General features: G+C 32.4%; 2 protein-coding genes across 4 annotated transcripts in view; one reads left to right on the top strand and one right to left on the bottom strand.

Moving 5' to 3' along the window:
- The first annotated feature begins 1,205 nt into the window (after window positions 1–1,205).
- Window positions 1,206–13,840, top strand: part of LOC126847237 (cilia- and flagella-associated protein 298-like) — a 34,399-nt gene continuing 21,764 nt past the window's right edge. The window contains exons 1-5 of the mRNA XM_050587396.1: window positions 1,206–1,393; window positions 1,868–2,013; window positions 2,093–2,328; window positions 2,410–2,580; window positions 3,815–4,036. Coding sequence (XP_050443353.1) covers window positions 1,875–2,013; window positions 2,093–2,328; window positions 2,410–2,580; window positions 3,815–4,036 — 768 coding nt within the window. The 5' untranslated portion in view covers window positions 1,206–1,393; window positions 1,868–1,874. The remainder of the gene's footprint in view (window positions 1,394–1,867; window positions 2,014–2,092; window positions 2,329–2,409; window positions 2,581–3,814; window positions 4,037–13,840) is intronic.
- Window positions 7,880–13,198, bottom strand: LOC126847234 (uncharacterized). 3 transcript variants are annotated; one of them, XM_050587391.1, is made up of 7 exons: window positions 12,882–13,198; window positions 10,855–10,944; window positions 10,210–10,620; window positions 9,477–9,679; window positions 9,091–9,357; window positions 8,700–8,994; window positions 7,880–8,599 (listed from the first exon to the last, which is right to left on the bottom strand). In XM_050587391.1, the coding sequence occupies exons 3-7, from the start codon at window positions 10,594–10,596 to the stop codon at window positions 8,231–8,233; spliced, it is 1,521 nt and encodes a 506-aa protein (XP_050443348.1). In that variant the 5' UTR covers window positions 10,597–10,620; window positions 10,855–10,944; window positions 12,882–13,198; the 3' UTR covers window positions 7,880–8,230. The 3 variants fall into 3 exon arrangements, with proteins under 3 accessions (XP_050443348.1, XP_050443349.1, XP_050443347.1); XM_050587392.1 differs by lacking the exon at window positions 10,855–10,944 and having other exon boundaries at window positions 10,210–10,637; XM_050587390.1 differs by lacking the exon at window positions 10,855–10,944.

Raw genomic sequence — 13,840 nt, 5'->3', positions numbered from 1 at the left:
TCGTAATTCAATAGTAATAACTAATAACTATAATAAAAACGACGGGCTGGGGAAAGTAGACCCGTCAGCAGCGCAGGTCCACCGCAGACGTCCACCGCTGGGCGCACGCGTATGTAGATTGCTGGGATCTTAAAAATATGTCTATAATTCCCAAACTAAGTATGTCTGGCAAATTTTTTTGAAGATTCGTAATCAGAATTAAAAATTCTATCGATTAAAAAAAAACCAAAAAAAAGGGTGCCCGATAAACTAGGTTTATACCCTGAGCTGATTAAAAAGTTTAATTAACAGTGGCTATTTTTAAATTGTTATTTTGGAGGATATTATATTATGACTTAAAAGAATACTAAGAATATTTGAGCATATTGGAACGGGGGAGGTTACAGGTTTAGAGGAATTATGAATAAGAATAAGAAAGGGTAAACTTCTTAAATTTTCCTTTTATCTTTTATTCAATGTCCAACCTTCATTTCCGTAAACTATGTCTAGCCTTATTTTAGTTTTAAAAAGGTAATAGAAATTCTGTAATTTTTAGTGGTAATTAAATTAATTGCACTAGAGGGAAATTCTTAAATTCTCTTCTTTCCAACGATTTACCCAATAATTATTAATTTTATTTATTACCTACTACTGGTTAGTTTACACAGAACATATATAATTTATATACTGTATTAAACCTAATATAGTCGGTTTTATAAACTGTTAATGGTGTTGTATTGTTCAAAAATATTTAACAGATTTCAACAAAATATACATTGGTAGATTTTATTTTGATACACATTTATAATAATAAATAATAGCATTACCTAATTGGTATGTCATAACATACACATTATATTATAATTGATATACGACTTAGCAGTGTGTCCAAACTATTATTCGTATTCAGTATTAGCATTAAATTCATTGAATGTTATTTTATAAATTAAAAATGGACTAAATGATTGGTTAATGATTTGTGTAATATCTCAAAATAAACATTATACAGTGATAATTGTTTTGTTTTTGCAATTGATAATTCACCATTTGTAGTAATTTGACCTAAACATTTAAAAGTGCTAACTGCTACCCGGTCCCCGGAGCGAGCTGCATTCTGATATCATTTCCTTCCAGGCACCACCCTTACTACCCCACTATGTATTGCCTAGTGCCTACACTTATCACTTTAAATGGTTGCCATGGTATCCGTTCAGTTGATATATTGATAATATTTCGATGTTTATGTTTGTTAAACAGGAGAACAAAGGAATACGCGAATTCTATTAGAACATTTTGGCTTTTGTAGTTCAAATTTGTGTTATTCAGCTTCTGTTAATTCTGTAGAGCACATTTAAACATTGATTAATTGTCTGGATATTTCTTTTTGCTACTCAATTTCCCAAAAGTTGACTCGGTAAGAACCAAGATGACATTATTATTATTGTTTATTTGATGCTTGAAGTAAAACATGATCAACTTAGTAAAAAAGGCATTACTAGTGAATATGTTATTGATGTTTTATCAGTAAGGACGCTTATAATGTAATTGTTTTGAAGTTTATGGGGTAAATTAATAATTTCTTCTGTGACTAAATGTATGTTAAAAAACAACTTTTAAATTATTAACCATAGATTAATACTAATTTATTTAAATAATTTAAACCACCAGAAAAACAAGGACATAAATGTTAATTTTATAAATAATATAGCAGCGAAGGTTTCAAAACATTCATAATTTAAACATGTTGCATTTATATAAAAATGTAATCTACAATTTTCTTTTAACTATAAAATATAGTTAAATATATAAGCATTATAAGTTAATAAAGATTAAATATTTACTACACATTACACAATTATAACACAAACTTTCCAATTTGTTTTTTCAGTTTAAAAATGGTTTTGATTCATGTTAAGCATGGTGATGAAAGTCAGTTTTTATATGATGCATCTTTAGAAACTCTTGTTGATGATTGTACTTTAAATATCACAACAATTTATAATGGACGTTTAAAGATATCTAGAATATGTAGTGGTATGTAATTATTTGTTATTTAATTTAACGGTTAAATTATATAAATTATGAAACTTTATTGGTGATTATTTTCATCAAGAACTGGAAGAACTTAAAAAACATGGCACACTATTACCACCAGAAATAATGGGTTTGACCGATGAACAAGTTACTGAACTGAAGTTAGTCGATAACTGGGGTGAAAAATGTATACCAAGTGGTGGCTTTACATACAATAAAGATCCAATAGGACGAAGAAATGGTAAACAGCCTAATGAGCAAATGCAAAATTTGTTGACAAAAACAATCGAAGAAGCTAAGGCTTGTGTTTCTAAAGTATAAAAACTTATTATTATAAAGTTAACTGAAAATCATAATTTTGTACATCATTCATAATGATATCCTTTTGTGTCATAGAAGTTGGTTCAGTCACAAATAACTTTAACTCAGAAAAAGGTTCAAGAAGCGTTGGACATGCTTAGAGGGGTTGTCATGATAGTTTATCCGATGAATCTTCCTCCTCATGATAATATTAGACTTGAATTAGAAAACAATGAAGATCTGACTGGAACGCATGCGTCTCTAGAGGTTAGTAAAGCTATAAAAAGCTTAAATTATTAAAACTTGTTAATGCTTTGATCACTAAAAATAAGAATTTCAATAACACTACAATTGCTAGTAAATATTAATATGTAGAAAAATATATTTTATACATTTTACATAAATATTACATTAATATTTAATTTTCCGATTTTATTTAATGGTTTAATATTTCTTAATTTATTGTTTATTTATTTTAAATAGCTTAAATAATGGTATAGCTACAGTCTAAAGCATCCAGGTATAAGTTATTTTCTAGTGCCTTATGTATATTGTATACATATTATAGGTATAATATTTGTACTATATAGCACAAAAGCGTTTGAATGTAGTAGTGCTACAAGGGTAGCTGCCATACAATAGCAACACTACTGTTTAAACTTAGATGATAATATAAAGTATTGTTATATGCAAGCATATATATGTATTATAATGGAAAATTGTCTAAAATAATGTACACGTGATAAAACCCTGTATCCTAATAAGAATGTACGCAATACCATAGCTATATGTAAAACCTGAACGATTTCTAAAAGATGTATAAAACTATAATAAAATTGAAATACTTTGTATTGGCCAAAAGATCAACAGGATAATAAAAAATGTAAAAACCAATTAAAATATTTGCATAAATTTAATGTACACATATGTAAAAACAACAATTTCCAATATATTTGTAAAATAGTCACGTTGCCAACGACTCATGCGGATGGCGTCATCTCCAGCAAGCAAAGAACATCGTCGAGGCCACACCTAGACAGGGAATTGCAAAACAAGTTGTTAGGTCATCCACGTGCGAACTCATCTTCCACCTCCAGCTAAACGAATCGGGGTGGCCAACAGCGTAAATACCAGCCGATTTGCCAATGGAACTTCAGAGGTGTTCAGCCAGTCTTACCACGTACATCTGGAAATAAACATTGCATTTATCTGTGTATCAATTATTGTTACCATTGTCAAAGATTATAACTTACTTTATAACTATTTTTGAATGTATCTATTCTTTATTTTAAACACAACACCAATTTTCCACTTCAACATCTTCGTGTTCAATTACCAAAGGTCGGCAGATACAACATTATTATATAATTATATAATATTGTCCGCTCTCACTAGTTCATTTTAAATATGAAGTTTAGTCTAACTGTACTAAAATTATAAGCTTAACTGTCAAAATTGGTCATAAAGGATATAATTAAAAAAAACATTATTTTTTTTTTAGGTAATTGAACCTAGTGCAGCTCAGCTTTGGTTTTCTGGTCGGGAGTTATTACGAGATTCTGACAAAAAGATGAGAGATTTTTTGGGCCGTAATGAAAAAACAAAAGTTGTATTAAAGTTGACAAAGACTGGTTCAGGGCCACCAGCTCGGGAACCACCGTTAAGTGAACAAGACAGAAAATTGTTAATGGCTCATGCATATAAAAAACAAGAAGAGCTAAAGGTAAGGTAGTTATGTAAATGTTGGCACTGTTTATACACATAGATCTATACTTTTTTTATAATGATTGTTTTATAATCATAAAATGTTCTTTATATTAATATTTTATGAGTAGGGTAAATACTTAACATGTGTTTATAAAGTAAGATGATTAATTTTTTAATACTTTTAATTGCTTTATGGTAAACTGTGTCCTATCTATTCTTTTGATTTTGATGTATTTATTCCTTTGACATTAAATTAAGTAAGATTACCTACGTATTTTGTATGTACCTATGTATCTGTATATATCTATACAGATGATTGTAAATTTTTTCCTTATTTTGATATATATATTCTTAGTTGCTAACTTAAAATTATTTTATGAGCAGCCATCAAACTTTTAAATAATTCAGTAAATTTAAAAACAAGAAGCATTATATTTTGTGTGATGTTAGTATGTTATGTTTTATACAAATATAAAATGAATCGCTCTTCATCTCTTCTTGATCATTTATTTTATGTTACCATGTTAAATTTTTGTTATAGTTGTAAGAATTATATATTATTATATGTATAAAAATACAATTTGCGAACAAAGTGAACTGACAAGATTTCTATTACATTCTATTCCATCTAAAATTTAAATTTGTTTTATGTTATATATACCATACAGTATATTTATTAAGTATGCACACATGCACATAATATATGTACATTATGTATCTTTTATATAACATATGATATGTAAACACAGGTTACAGAGTAATCAACTGAAGTGATCCACTCTTTTTTTTTTTTTGAAAATATTTAAATTACATTTGTTTCTTTCTAACTATACTATAAAAATTCCAAAAATATACCGTTTTTAAAAGTATTTTCTAGATGTGAGAGCTCAATAGACTTTTGAAACTTAAATGTAAGTACTAGATTGTCTAAAAAAAATTTTTTTACAAGAACTTGCTATAGGCATAATAATTATTTTTGTTGATAAAAATAAAAATATATAGCCCCATTATATATACAATATTTTATACTATTTGATATACATTTATATATATATCTCTTTCAGCTTATGGCTGATTGGCATTCTCTTAATGATCTAATTTTTGTTTGCGGCCGTGATGTAGGTGCAAGTTCTTTTACATATATTTACAGCTGTAAAATTATATTTGTTATTTGGTGTACTACACTTGTATCATTTAAAATTGAATAGTATAAGTATGATGAAAATAGTACTTGTTTGATTATAGATCTGTAACGGCTGTAAATAAGTGTTTAAGTCGAATTTTGGTCAAAATTGACTAAGTACGCCAGGATGTAGTCCAAGGCGTCTAGTACACCTAATGTCTAACTCGTTAAACCAACAAGAAAACCTTGAGAGAGATGTGAGTTATTGGCTAAGTAGGGATTTATGGAAGCTGGTAAAAGTTTAAAATCGCTCCCCTGTAAAATCACTGAAATTGAATTACACACTTATCCATAGTTGTTACAGAGTTATCTTATTAGTATGACACTTATAAGTTGTAGAATGAAAAAAGTTACATAAAACATAAAAAAAAATTCTAACCTAGAATATTTATATATTTACTCTCTTTTTCCACCACTCCGGATTCTAGAAGAATATATTTTTATCTATTAGGATAACGGCACCAGTGATTGGTATTACACCAAGTGTTGGAAATGTAGTGTATTTTTTTTTATCATTTAGCATTTTATTATTAAGATGTTTAATACTTTTGAGATAAATTTCTTATACAAAATTCATTGGAAAAAAATATAAAATATGTAAAAAATTGTATCTGATATAAAAAACACTGTATTGCCAAAGACCGTTACTCTACGAGTTAATTTATGGAATGCATAGCTTGGAATCCCCTGGACCATCTTTTAATATAATTATTATAGTAACATTTAAAACTTAATTTTTATAAATATATTAAGGTATATGAATTAGGGTGGTCTCTTATAGGGTTTGTGAGAATTTTTGTTCACATCAATTTTAAATAAATAAGTAATTTGATTAGAGATTTTTATATGAATCCATTAAACACTTCATGTTTGAGAAAGAAATTCGGCACAAATGTAGTTATGAGCCAAACGATTTTTTCCTTCAAATATTATTTACGATGTTTAAAACAATGGTTAAGTCAGATTTAGTTGATAAACTTTCTTTTGAAGTCAACTTTGTGTTTTGTTTTGTAAATAACATATACTTCATTTAGGTACTTAATTTTTAAAAAAACTCGTAAAAATAAAGTTTTATTTTATACTTGGTTTTAAAATTATGAACTAAATTTAAAATTAAAATTTTTTTATGGTAAACTTGTCTAGAATGTCACAAGTTTTTATTTTCCCAACTTCCATTTTAGCTACCATAACTTAATATAACGAAAGCACCTAGACATGCAATATGTCTGTGTAATACCTATTTTTAAACATATGAGTAAAATTACATCTAAATTGAGAAAACGGTAGCGTATAAACTTCTGCAATACAACCACCGAAATGTAATTATTTTTTTCTTCGCTCAAACAGGGAATTAGATTATCATAAAAAAGTTTTTTTTTTTACTTTATTATTTAAATACTAAAAACTGTAATTTTATGTTATAATGTCGTAAAATGATATTATATTAGAATTATCCATGATTGCAATTCAGCGAGGTCCTAATTTAGATGAAACAATAAATGAACATGAATAAAATCCTCATAGATTAGCTTTCTGACTACTGTGTGGTGGTGTAATTAGAAACGTCACGACGCCTGTCTCGCACACTATTACCATAGTTGCGCCTATTCTGTGTTTCTTTCTGTCAGACCGCCGGAAAATTACATTAATGTCAGGTTGCAAACTTGTCATAATGGTGTTATACTTATACACAATGTCGTGTGTAGATCAACGGGAAAATATTGTGTTCAATTTATGTCGTTTGCGGGCTATTGAAGGATTGGAAAAAGGGTCGCGTGACGCCAAACGGTATTACTACAGTAATATAATTCATTACCGTCGGCATTCGGGGTCGAAATTATTATTATTGTTGTCTCGGGGTCGTACGCGGTTAATTCGAGTTTATCGGTTTTTTCTAGATTCCCTGTTTGACCGGTCTCGCACTAGCATATTATTTATTTTTTTATATTAATTGTTTCAAGCGATTCTCCGCTGTTCGCTCGTTTCTTGTTCGTGCAAAATAATACTGGTGCGCGTGCAAACTGCAATGCAAATAATTGTAACTGTATTATAAATAAATAGTGAGAACTTCGTTCGTCTTTGGTGTAGCTATCCAGTTTTTTCTGACTGTATTGATTTTGTCTTTTAATAAGACTTAATGTATTCGTGTGTGCGCTAACTATAGATTTTGTATGTATTTTGAACATTCAGCACCGCCCAGTCAGGGCGCTATTTTAATGCGTTCGCTGGGTTTACAATAAAACGTCAATCTGTCAAGTTTTAAGCTACGAATAGCCGTTAATGGCGTTAAAGAAAGCAAAAAATATATGTCGATATAATTCGGCGGCGGCGACGGTAGCAGTGGTGGTGGTGGCTGTGTTTATTATGGAAAGCACGAGTTTTTGTAAGCTTATAATATCGAACCGACGATTTCGCCCCGCCTCGTAAGTCGTTCTTGTTGGCCAAGTGCTTGTCGACTAAGTATGCTTAAAAAACAATAAAGAAAAGCAATATTCATTAAAATAAATTTTAGTTTTAATTCAGCATGTGATTGACGTTTAAAAAAAAACGTTTTAGGTATGCGTAGTATTTAATGTAATTGCATTATGATAATAAAAGTATTCAAATAACGATAATAACAATTTTGTTCTTAAAAAAAAGAAAATACATATTCTTACTAGTTGGACTTAAAAGAAATAATAAAACATTTAGGCTAAGCTTAAATGTTAAGTTAACTGGTGAGAACGGCCATAAGTATATTAATAAAAAAAATTAACAGTGTCAATCGAGTTTAATATGCAAATTCGATTGAGTTAGATCGACGCACTTTAAGATGATTGATAAAAAATAACATAGTTTCGGTGAAAATAGCACGGAGTATATATAAACGCATTTTTTTAGCAGAAGCTTGATTTTAAAATTTGTCAGTAAAATTAAAAAAAAAAAATGTGTTAACAATTCAATTAATAAAATATAAATTCTGTTTTTAAGGCGGCGACAGCGGTGTCCGTTATTATATGATATATATGACGTCGTGGAGTGACGTCGCTAAACGTCTAGACGCTGGCGGTCGGGTGACAAAGGTGGACGGCCGACAGCCATGTCGGCTATGTCAGCCGTTTGGGCCACGAGTGTTTCGATGACGCTTAATTCTTGCATATCTCCGTCTCGTTTTTTCGATTTGCGTTCTTTTGACGACGGTTTGGTAACAAACGGTTCGTTAAGGTTGCCGTCGTCTCCGTCCGCACACCACTGACACGTCATCCTAGCGTCGTCACCCACTTTGACCGTCTGATGGACGATCAGCAACGTCAGGAAGGAGACTGCGAACAGCACACCGGGCACGGTGACGCCGACCATCAGTTCCCACCACGTTTTGTTTAAATCGAATCGAGCCAACGCAGAAGACGAATCGTTCTAACGTAGTAAAAAAAACCAAAATTAGTCAGCGAACAGGGTAAAATCGATCATGTCTCGTGTAGCTTCATTGCATATTATTGTGGACATATCGACTCACTTTGGTATAAAAACACGGAAATCGGCTCTGGGCCGTGTGGTTTTCGCCGGCGCGACCGTGAGTGTTGCTGAAGTCTTTGCACTCATTTCGTAACGTGTTCACGCACCCTTGTTGATTAATGTACAACTTACTAGAGTTGTACACCGTCAACGAAGACTGTACGGGCACATACGTGTTTGTCTCATCCAGAGCTCTATCGCTGTTTTCGTAAATCGTCCAAAACGTAGTGAAGTTAATAAACGGCTGCGGCATTAACGACTCGTCTAGCACTGTTCCGTTTATACAGTCGGCCGCCCTATAATATAACAGCATTTATTAAGTTATTATTTCCATAACTTCAAAAAACATTATTATCTTCCTACTGCAATCAATGAAAATTAGAGGTACTGACCTCAAGGAGTTACTGCTGTCTCGGAAGATTCCGTTGCAGCTAGCCATGAATATGCCAATAGTGGAATTCTCGTCAGTCCATATCTCCATGGGTTCGGACAGCGATTCACCGTGGATCGCATTGCCTTTGGCCTTGTTGTAGGCGACTACTCGCTGACAGTCGCCAGTGTGCACGGTGTCGCCCAGTCTTAGGAATACGTTCACGCCAGTCGTGGTGATTTTGTTGCAATACCGGTCGCAAGCGAACGGCCACGTGATTGCGCTACAACTAAGTACGGCAAACGCATGCACTACGTTAATAACGGCCAGAAAAACTGACGAATTACTTAACACAATATGATATTGTATATTAACCATTAAGTACATTGTAATGTTCGTTTTGTTTACCTGCCGTTGTCGCAGTGGAAGTACCCGTTGAGGTTAAGGTTGTCTCGGTCGCTGTCGATCGTGGACCCGTTGACCGTATAATAGCACTGGTACAGTTCCGACATATTAGAACAGTGTCCCAGCCTGCAGGACATGATGCCGGTCAAGCCCAGACATTCCTTGTTATTGTTGCAATTGTACCGTTTCAGTGTATCTGGATTGGCCTGTATCAGTAGCAGGGCGGTTAAGTTAACACGCTTGTACGAAGTAAAAAAAAAAAATATGGTATTAAGCATGCTGTACGTGACTCAGTCTTGTCAAAGAGTGTGCCTCGCATACAAACCGTTGTTTTTTCATATATACTAGTCAAATACATACTCTTCAGCTCAAAAATTACAACTACGGAGTAAAGTTTCCTTTTACTTCGTGCCTAAGTGCATTCATTGTCGAGTTCAAAATTACAATTGGCTGCGCGTTATCGATCGCGTAGGGTTTTGCCGCAGTGTTGTGTTTTATTACTTGCATGGCCAGTTTCTATAATATATTATTTAAATTTCTTCTCCCTTGCCATTCGCGTGACGTACATGCATGTGTTAAATATCAACAATTACTTATGCCATGCATTATTTAATATACTAGAAAAAAAAATACCTATAATACCAGCGCACAGATTTATTTGCAGAAAACTACGTTTAGCCACCCTTCCTAACGCTGGGGAAATATGTGGAGGGAGGGTTAAGTTAATCTAACTTGCCTGTGGACAAGAAACGCTGGTCAGTCGCGTGCAGTTTTCCACGCCAATGTCAGTGCCGTTCTGGCGCACGGTGACCATAAACTGCGGACAACTGCCAGACGCTTTGGTCAGACACCATTCGCCGCACGACGCCCATTCGCAGTTATTAGATACGGTCGAGTTGATCGTCTGGCACATGATCGGTACCGTCTCTATGGCTGCGTTGAACGCTCTATAACCCGGCATGTAGATAGCCACCGACAAATACACCAGTGAAACGGAGCTCAACACGAACGTTAGTTGGCACACGCAGATCAGCCCGCATATATGTCGGTCCTGTTCGGGTATAGGTTTCGGTGGCGGTTCGTTCTTTTTCTTCTTGTCGCCTCCTCGGTCTTTGGCCGCCATCCGTCTTTGTTAGCCTGTACAAACCTGAAACGCAATCGCACCTAATATGTATTTATTTCACATTGAAGAACTATAATTTTTAGTTGATGTAAAATAACCCTGACAGTTCTCAATTTCGGATTAAAATATGACTTCGAGAAACTTAATTATTTCAAACAAAATTAGGCACGTTGAGATCTCGTTGTTTTGATAAGTTTAAATAAAAATTTGTATGTGCATTTGTCAAAACAGTGTTAAAACGGCAAAAGTAATAAATACCTATCGAGTAGCACCCGTTAAATGGTTTGCATATCACTTTTGATCATTATGTGTAGTGTGTACTATTCCGATTTGTACTGTAAATTGAGTCTGAAGCAAATACAAACTATAAGTATAATATAATATGTATACAAAATACATTTAAAATAAACATCATGAGTCATGATGACTATAAGGGGCTGATAAAGGAAATCGCTACTAATCTAGTAATCTAAAATACTGCAATGTATAGAAGAATATTATAAAGTTTCTTATATCATAACCACTCGTCACAATTTAAAACTCTGAATACTCTGACTCATTAGGTAGTAAATAAAACTCAAGTTTTATTGATGTTTTTCTAAATCTAATTATTTAGTTACTAGTTAAAGTATAGAGCGGTAAATAAAAAGGGATACTTGCTATTAAACTTAATCAAGCATACAAAAATATGTACGAAAAAGCTTATGGTTAATTATTAATTAATTATTGTAAAAGTAAGTATATATAAATACTTAAATAAATATCCTAAAAATTAGCAATAGTTGTTGAGTTGTACACTCTTTTTGTCGAGTATAATATGTATAATGAATATATTATGTAATATATACATTGAACACTATATATATTATGAGATATGGAAAGCGAAAAGGGGACCTCTTGTCGGTAAGTTGATTTCGAGAAAAATTCTAAAATATTCGCCAAGCAATTCTAAAATCTCAAACTATTTCTATTTTATAAAAACTTTTTTAGCTACAAAGATGTACCGAGTCTCAAATGTAGAAGTTAGAACGTGGGATTGTTATACGTCCTAAACCCTAATAGCACAAAAAATATTGAAGTTTCCAAAGGCCTCTGATTGTCGTATTTCCGACCTTTTTTAAAAGGGTCCGAACACGGACATTCGGAAACCTATAGATCTTTCCAGACCGTCATGAGAATTCGACGAGTACTTCCATTTTCTTGGTTCTGATAAGGCAGTTCCGTCTCTTATTTTATCTGTCTCACTTATCTTTAATCTTAATTATTTTTACTTTTTCTTACTCTCTATTATTTATTTATTTATATATTTTTTTTCTCCACTATCTCATTAACTAAATAGTTAATGTTCTTTGTTTTGTCTTCTTTGCTTTGAACAGTATTCAAAACGGGTACGTAAAGAAACAAATATTTAGTTTAAATATTTTGCTAGAAGTTCTATTCGTGTATTTGTCAAGTTAGTATAAGACAAAGCTACTTTTTTATTTTAGTCTTTTAACGAATAGTAAGAGGGTCATTCTCACATTTCTTCCCCTAGGTTAAAATTACTACTAAAATTGTTAATACGAATAAATAGGTCATATTATTATATTTTTTTTTATAACTTTTATTACTGTAACTTATTTTTTTTTTCGGCATAGTGCTTTCAACTAAAGATTATTTAAATAACACGAAATACTTATAAAAATAATATGAATAGATATTTTCGTTTATTAAACTTGACTGTCGTGACTAGTAATTTAAAATTGTATTTTAAATAATGGTTTGGTAATTATTTCCTCTATATTTCATGTTTATACTAAGCTCTATATCAAATTAAATGTGAAATGTCATTAGGATGGTTATTTTTTTGTTCTATGAGCAGCGTTTTGTAGATTTGCATGTCATCACGCTTTCCGTGTCTTCGTGCAATTTTTTGTATTGACTATTGTGTGTTTATTATGACGTGTATGTATCATATAAATATTACAAAGAGAACATAACATTTGTTTAATGACTGCTCATTACATATTTACACGCATGGATTCAAATACATAGGCTTTAGTCTATATTGTTGTTAGCAATGAAATTATTGACAGCCATCGAAATGATGAAAAATGAAACCAACGACAATAGCATTTATAAAATTTAAACTTAACTAGTAATTATGTGTATTAGTATACACATAATAATTGCTGCTCTGTTAACCGCTGTATCATTTGTAAATTGAAATTTAATAATACTAATACTAAAATACACTGAACCATATTGCATTTTAATTCGTTTAACGTATTCAAACATGTACTCACGGTTTGATATTTTGATTCTTCGTCAGCAGTGCTTCGGCGAGGAGCATATCAATTGTTATCCGATTATTATTATATTAAGATGTTTCGCATTTATTTTTCGTTTGTTTCTATACTTTGTTCGTGGCTCGGTGGTGCTTGCCGGTGAACTGTTGTTGTGCAGCTATAATTATTTTATGACGAATTTAATGCTGAAACGCGCGTGTCTCTTAGGGGTTTGCCGCCGAATTAAGCACACACCGTTAGTAATGCCGACGGGCGTCTAATCGGAAACTGTTGCACCACCGCCAAAGCATACCTACTCGAACGATATGCGCGATTTCCATACAGTGACAGCCCCCTGTGCACTGCCCGCTGCTGTAGATAGTGTGTCGGAAAAGGGGTTTCCCTCGCGCAGCACAACCAACGACGAACCCTGGCGGGATAGTTTTCATTCCTGAAGCACGCTGCCCTCTCCGGGCTTAGGGTAGTGATCGTTTGCCGCCCTTCTGCTGTCTATTCGTGTTCTCGTTGTTACACTGGGTCAAATCGATTGTATTTAAGATGATTTCCGTCCATTACCGCTCAGCCCGGGTTCTTTTGTACTGTGTCCAAACGAATTAACCCCGAGCTACTGACGCCCGTTGCCAACAATTTAAAAACCATAGCGATTAATTATTTAATTACCTAGAACCGACATTAGGTTGTCCGATTGCTGCGACCAACGATAGTAAAAAAGAAACAGTTTTTGCCCGAATCTCATGAATTGTCCATTAACGGATACAACATGAATAGGGCGTGGCTAGATTAAAACTATAAGAATTAATTAGTGATGCGAATCCGAAAATCCAGATTTTCACAAAAAAAACGTTATTTAAGCCACTTGAAAACCTTATAAGTATTACAATATAAAACTGTGGACCTAAGTAAAATATTTTAATTAAAATATAAAAAAAAACACAACAACAAAAAGATTAATTGCT

This window comes from Adelges cooleyi, unplaced genomic scaffold, assembly GCF_023614345.1.
Source record: "Adelges cooleyi isolate 19-005CV unplaced genomic scaffold, UGA_ACOO_1.1 ACOO_flye_CR_arks_rails_tigmint_CR_PRNA_9, whole genome shotgun sequence".
NCBI lineage: Eukaryota > Metazoa > Arthropoda > Insecta > Hemiptera > Adelgidae > Adelges > Adelges cooleyi.
Note: the sequence above shows the minus strand (reverse complement) of the source record. Positions and strands in the feature narration are given on the sequence as shown.

Excerpts from the sequence above, each read along its gene's own strand:
- LOC126847234 (XM_050587391.1), bottom strand. The coding sequence starts at position 10,596 with ATGGCGGCCAAAGACCGAGGAGGCGACAAGAAGAAAAAGAACGAACCG. Across the intron at positions 9,680-10,209 it reads CCAGCGTTTCTTGTCCACAG|GCCAATCCAGATACACTGAA; the intron begins GCAAGTTAGATT and ends CTACTGATACAG. Across the intron at positions 9,358-9,476 it reads TTCCACTGCGACAACGGCAG|TTGTAGCGCAATCACGTGGC; the intron begins GTAAACAAAACG and ends TGCCGTACTTAG.